The following is a 6,820-nucleotide window of genomic DNA, read 5'->3' as shown; positions in this document are numbered from 1 at the left end:
AAAATATCAAAGCATTTCTAGTTTTTCAAATGCTCCACATAACAGCAGTGCAAATGGTGTTACGAACATCATGCTTCTTGTCTGCAAGACAAGATTTAGATACAGAAAGAAAATAATATCCAATTCTAATTTCAAGGAAATCTGAGACTAAAGCTTAGATTTTAATACAAACCACACACTCTAAAAACAAATGAATGATACTTTCAGGCCCATCACAAAACAAATGCGTGATACTTTCAGGCGCATCACAAAACACATAGCAAGAAAGCTAATCTAAGTTTCTTTCTAGCGGACTATTATCCCTGGTAATGAGTTTGTAATTACAGAGAAGCCACATGAAAATTTGGACCCTGTGGATACCACGCGGGACCAAATCGTAGGAATAAAAACATGAGTAACTCTTCTATAGATAATAATGTTGTAAACTGAGCTAGTTGAATATTGCCCACTACCAGTGTATAAGCGAGTCACAACCATTAGACAAAGGAAATACTGGTGGTGATATGTTCAAGTTCAAACCATTTTTCCATCCTAGCAAGTGTGAAGTTTCTCCTGAAGAAAATTTTAAGAGAGACCTAATTGCGAACAACATATAGTCCCAAAATTGAACAAAGATACGTGATGTACCAAACCAGGTATCTTCCCGGAACCAGATTCGGTAACCATCAACAACCACCAATTGCACATTTGCCACACTTTTTCTGCACTTTACATAGTTGCCACATCATGTGTCACTGACATATGGAGCTCATAGGACAAATATGCAACAAAATATGAAGTATGGCAAATATGCAAATATCATGAATTGGACAGCTTTAACTGCCCGACTGAAACCGTTCCAGAACCTACAGGGGACAACTAGCTTCACTACAGTTAAAGATATTAGGTTTTTTGGTTCTATATTTTGCATCTACTAACACTAACTGCTTCCACGTACACTTGATGTATCTTGTATGCCACGGAGTTAAAAGACACATATTGCCATCTCTAAGGCAAATAATCGAGGAAAACATCGTCTTCTATTGAATAATATTTCTTATTTATAAGATTTCACTGCGTGTGTGAGACTGGCAGCCGGCCAAGCCCAACGCGTGCAGCTTAGGCTAATTTTTTTTTTTGCAAAACATAGTACATACGTAGACGTTCACACATACGTACATACACTGAATCTTATGAACGCGCACACCCTACCTCTATGAGCACCTTCGAGAGACTGAGTCCAAGAAACTAACCTGACGGATCTTGAGATTGACGAAGTCACCACGGACTCCTCGCTATCAACGGGAACATCGACTTTCACTGAACAATATTTCGTCTTTTGATGAGACACCGAAGTGTTAAATCTAAAATTTAAACTCAGATCGGTTGGAATGTCACCGTCCACCTAGCCATCGAACCACGGGTTGGTTGTTAGCCTTAGGGCGATTTGAAAAAACTCGGTGTAGCCCTGGTTTCTGATGACTGGATCGAGGAGGTACTGTACGTATATATATTGCAACAAAGAGTCGTAGCTAACCCAGTAGCGCATTGCGACTCCGCTTGAACTGTACTAGCTAGCGTGCTTAGCTCTAACAGTGACAAAAGCCACCTGCCGCCGATGGATGTCATCCTCCTGGAGAAGACCCTGCTGGGCCTCTTTGCTGCGTCGGTGCTCGCCATCGTGGTCGCGAAGGTCAAGGGCAAGCGTTTCCGCCTCCCTCCGGGACCCTCCGGTGCCCCCATCGTGGGCAACTGGCTGGAGGTGGGTGATGACCTGAACCACCGCAAGCTTCTGGGCCTAGCCAAGCGTTTCGGCGAGGTGTTCCTCCTCCGTATGGGCGTCCGCAACCTGGTGGTGGTGTCGAGCCCGGAGCTGGCCAAGGAGGTCCTCCACACCCAGGGTGTGGAGTTCGGCTCCCGCAACCGCAACCTTGTGCTGGACATCTTCACCGGCAAAGGGCAGGACATGGTGTTCTCGGTGTACGGCGACCACTGGCGCAAGATGAGGCGGATCGTGACCGTGCCCTTCTTCACCAGCAAGGTGGTGGCGCAGAGCCGCGCCGGGTGGGAGGAGGAGGCAAGGCTGGTCGTGGAGGACCTCAAGGCCGACCCGGCGTCGGCGACGGAGGGCGTGGTCCTCTGGCGCGGCCTGCAGCTCATGATGTACAACGACGTCTTCCGCGTCATGTTCGGCCGCCGCTTCCACACCGCCGACGACCCGCTGTTCAACGAGCTCAAGGCGCTCAACGTCGAGCGCAGCAGGCTCTCGCAGAGCTTCGACTTCAACTACGCCGACTTCATCCCCGTCCTCCGCCCCTTCCTCCGACGCTACCTCAACCGCTGCACCCAGCTCAACAATAGGAGGATGAGAATCTTCGAGGACCATTTCGTCCAAGAGCGAGTGTAAGTAGACCACGATCCATTGCGGGCATACACATACATCAGCTTGCGCCTTTTCTTTTCTTCTTTCTTTCCATGGTGGAGTGCTAGTAGGTTACCAGTACCAGTTTTTTTTTCCTTTCATGGTGGCCTTCCAGGAAAGAGAGAGTTTGGTATGTGCACATGCATGATATGAGGATAGCTAGGCTGAGTTCCACTTTTGTACGTTTACATGATTGCCCTTTCGTTGTATGGGGAAGCTTAAGATCAGTTGCTTATCCAGTTCAATAACTAATATGCATTTATCCATATGATAAATGCAGGAAGGCGTTGGACCAGAGTGGCGAGATTACGTGCGCCATCGACCACGTATTGATGGCCGAAAGGAAGGGCGAGATCAACCACGACAACGTCCTTTACATCGTTGAGAACATCAACATCGCAGGTAAGATTCATCATCTAAATAGGCAGTTCACTTCTAGGTTTAAAGCAAAAAATGGTTTTTAAGTAAGGAGAAGAAGGCTTATTGTCAAGTAAGGACATCCAAACCCGGAGAATCTACTGGGAAGCTCCTGTTAAAAAAACTTTCGAAGGACACCCTCCATTCATTTATATAAGTGTACATCTAAAAACTACTCACCAATCAAACAAAATAAAAGAGAAGAAGTAGGATTATTGGGGATGAGGTGGGGAGAAGGATGGTCACTCTAAGATGGAGAGTCGGGGGAGTGATTACGAGAAAATAATTGCATTTCTGATTGCATTGATTCTATAATGCATACAAAAAAGAATAACTCTAAGTAATGAATCCCCATTTATCGAACAATAACATCAAGAATTGTAGAGCCTAATACCATCTTATCTATATTCAGTTCAATATGAAACATCTATATTTGCTAACTGAAAAGATGAACTAGGTTATTAATGAGTGGTCCACTTGCCTTACTCACAAAATGTTTAGGAGAGTGGCTGGCTGTTAATCTACAATTGCTTCTTTGCCATGTGTAAGAAGTCGGCCGTAAAGGTTTTCCGAGTTTCAGGAAGCCTTTGCCGAGTATTTTGGCCATGCAGAAAAGATGGTATCTCTTGGTAGTGTCTTTTTGTTTTCTTCTACTCGGTAAAAATATGCTATTTTAACTTTTGTAGTATGATTACCATTCATCATCCTATTTTACTTTCTTTAATTTGTGTGCTGTAATATCGTTGTAATAACTCTCTTAAGTTTTATTAATTAATGAAACTCGGAAGACCCCTCTCTTTCCAAAAAAAAAACATAAAGTGCATTGAAAGTGTAGATGTACATCTTATTTGGAAGTACTTATAAATGGAGTGGTCATACTCCCTCAGTTCATGTTACTATCCATATAGGTCAAAGTCAATATTGGTCATGTTTGACCAATTTATGCAGAAGTATACTATTATTTAGAAAATAAAAATAATATCATCAATACCGTAAAGCAATGTACTATCATAAAATTGAGTACAATTGGTTATGTATATGATGATATTTTATGCTGGATATTTTTTGTAAAGGGAATATATTAATATCTATAGATAACAACTGCATCTGTAACAACGCAATACTCTAATGGTAATACGGATGCACACAACCAAAAAAAGAAAAATAAAACTAAGAAAAAAGTCCCGCTACGTTATTGCATCTCTAGTAGCAAAAGTACATCCACCACCAAGACAACACCTAAAATCCAGGCTCTCCAACATCGACGCCTCCAACAAGGGGACATTGCACAGTGTTGTCATCGCCCCGATCAAAAAGTATTATGCTTTCACCCTGAAGATAGTGACGGCTCTCAAAACAATGTCATCAACAAGGTCATTGCCAATCACAACCAATTAAGATCAACCTTAAATTTTCACCCTGAAAGGTAAGACTTTGAACTTTACCTATGTTGTCGCCCCCACTTCCATACTACTGCTACGATAACTAGCACCACAAAAAAAAGTCCCACAACATCACAAACACTCGAATCTCCATTGCTAGTCCTCCAAACTGGTCTTCATGATACTCTCCGCGTCTAATTTCACCATGGACCGGAATGTCATCTGATGGCAATATAGAACAGAATTTCACGTCGCTCCCTCCAGAACCTAACGATCGGAATAAAAGCATGGAAGCGCACGACCGAATACCACCCGATCCAGCAAACTCCCGGCATAAGGTGCATTGTTACATTTGCCGGAGGGGGGGCCTTCCGAAACTCATCACTGCAGTTAGATGAAGAAGGACCGGCTCAGAAAGGTCACCATCTTCGCAATAGATGAACCCTAGGAGAACCACCATTATTTGGCTAAGCCAGCAGCCCCCACACCGTCGGTCGGCTTCCGGCGAACTTATGGAACGGGCCGACCCGGTCTAGCCGAAGGTCAGCCCCATATCGAGCACGCGAGAGTGGTACCGAGAGGCAGGACCGCACACGAACGCCACCGTTCGCCGCCGCTTGCGCACCACCTCAAGCGTGCCCATCACTGTCTCCTCCATGCCTCCCTACCGTGAGCCAGCAAGCGCCACCCAACCGGCAAATGCCACCGCCCCTGGACTCCACCTGCGCTGCCCCAATGTCGATCCCCCCTCCCCTCAGCCCCACACGAAGGTAGCCTGATGGGCTGCGCCATCCCCGCCCGCGGCCATTCGACAGCCAGGCGTGGCTGCCACCACCGGCAGCGGCCAGTGGGTGAGATTGATTGGGATCTGGTGTTCTTGAGATGGTGGGTGGCCTCCGGAGCCTCCCTCACGTGAGCGGCCCGGGAGTCTCCACGTTGCGTCTAAGAAACTCTGCTGTATTGCCATTTTATCCTGGATAGTTCGTCCGATATTTCAGACCTTTACTCAGGCCAAACCATATGTGCGGACAAATAAGGAACGGAGGGGTATGACCAGTTAGGTTGTCATGAAGTTATATCCATATATATACAATATTGCTACACTTACGGGCAAATCTTACGGGGAAAGTGCTTACGGGATGACGTGCCGATCACAGAGCAGCTGCAGACAATTTGTGTGCAACTGCCGCACTCATTTCTTCCAATCGCATGATTCCACATGAGTCCGTAACAAAATCCCGTAGCAGCTTTCCCCGTAAACGTAGCATTATTGATATATATATATAGCTGTCTTCGGATTAACAAGTGTGAACTTTTTGGACCGCTCTGTATTTTGACAGGCAAATCCAAAAGAAACGAAATATGCATGCATCATACTTGAATAAATATACTAGAAAGATTAAGCTAGTACTCCCTGGGATTTCTTTTAATTTAATCGAACAAAATACAAAGTTGTACAAAATCTAAGTTATTTAAAAAGGATTGGAGAGAGTACTGTACAATGAGGTTTTGATGAATTCGTTGCAGGCATCGAGGGAACGTTGTGGTCAATTGAGTGGGGCATTGTTGAGCTGGTGAACCACCCGGAGGTACAGTCGAAGCTCCGCGACGAGATGGCTGCCGTGCTGGGCCCTAACGTGGCACTGACGGAGCCGGACCTGGAGCGCCTCCCCTACCTCCAGTCGGTCGTGAAGGAGACTCTACGCCGCCGCATGGCCATCACGATGCTTGTGCCACACATGAACCTACGAGACGCCAAGCTCGCCGGCTTTGACATCCCCGCCAAGTCCAAGATCCTCGTGAATGCCTGGTTCCTCGCCAATGACCCCAAGCGGTGGGTGCGCGCCGACGAGTTCAGACCCGAACGCTTCCTAGAGGAGGAGAAGTCTGTAGAGGCCAACGGCAACGACCTGCGGTTCGTGCCCTTCGGTGTCGGCCGGCGAAGCTGCCCGGGGATCATCCTGGCGCTGCCAATCATGGGCATTACGCTCGGCCGCCTGGTGCAGAACTTCCTGCTGCTACCGCCGCCGGGGCAGGACAAGATCGACACCACCGAGAAGCTCGGACAGTTCAGCAGCCAGATCCTCAAGCACGCCACCATCGTCTGCAAGCCGCTCGAGGCTTAGAATTATCGATTTGGTTGTGAGATGGGGGAGCTTGTGTGATGTGAATCGTTTTTACATGTTTTGTGCTTTGTACTAAGTTGCACTTTCGTGTGTTGGGTATCAACTATCTTCATGTTGTCGATATTCTTACAATGTCAGTGATAGTGATGTAGTACAACTAGCTAAGTGCCCGATCGTTGCTGCTGATCATATCGGAGTCGGTAAATTGTGGCACATACGGTATTGCTAACATTCGGTGACCCTCGCATTCAAAATTTGTACCTCGTTTTCTTCTAGGACTTTATTCTTGTACGTCTCATGTGGATTGAGCCGTTGCCGAGGTTGTGATAGCTGTTGTATGGCTTCGTTCATTTCATTGACAGAGCGTGAGAGTGTCTCCAAATTGATTTGCACGTTACGTTTTCTAGGATTTTATTCTTATATATGTCTCATGTGGAACATGAATACATGATGATGTGGAGGTTCTGATAGCTGACGTCTGGGTACAATCATTT

At 46.2% G+C, this 6,820-nt stretch overlaps 1 protein-coding gene across 1 annotated transcript; it reads left to right on the top strand.

The window, feature by feature from the left end:
• The first annotated feature begins 1,597 nt into the window (after window positions 1-1,597).
• On the top strand, window positions 1,598-6,326 carry LOC124667733 (trans-cinnamate 4-monooxygenase-like). The gene is made up of 3 exons (XM_047204991.1): window positions 1,598-2,382; window positions 2,682-2,803; window positions 5,728-6,326. The coding sequence occupies exons 1-3, from the start codon at window positions 1,598-1,600 to the stop codon at window positions 6,324-6,326; spliced, it is 1,506 nt and encodes a 501-aa protein (XP_047060947.1).
• The last annotated feature ends 494 nt before the right edge of the window (window positions 6,327-6,820 follow it).

Source organism: Lolium rigidum, chromosome 1, assembly GCF_022539505.1.
Source record: "Lolium rigidum isolate FL_2022 chromosome 1, APGP_CSIRO_Lrig_0.1, whole genome shotgun sequence".
In the NCBI taxonomy this organism is placed as follows: Eukaryota; Viridiplantae; Streptophyta; class Magnoliopsida; order Poales; family Poaceae; genus Lolium; species Lolium rigidum.
Note: the sequence above shows the minus strand (reverse complement) of the source record. Positions and strands in the feature narration are given on the sequence as shown.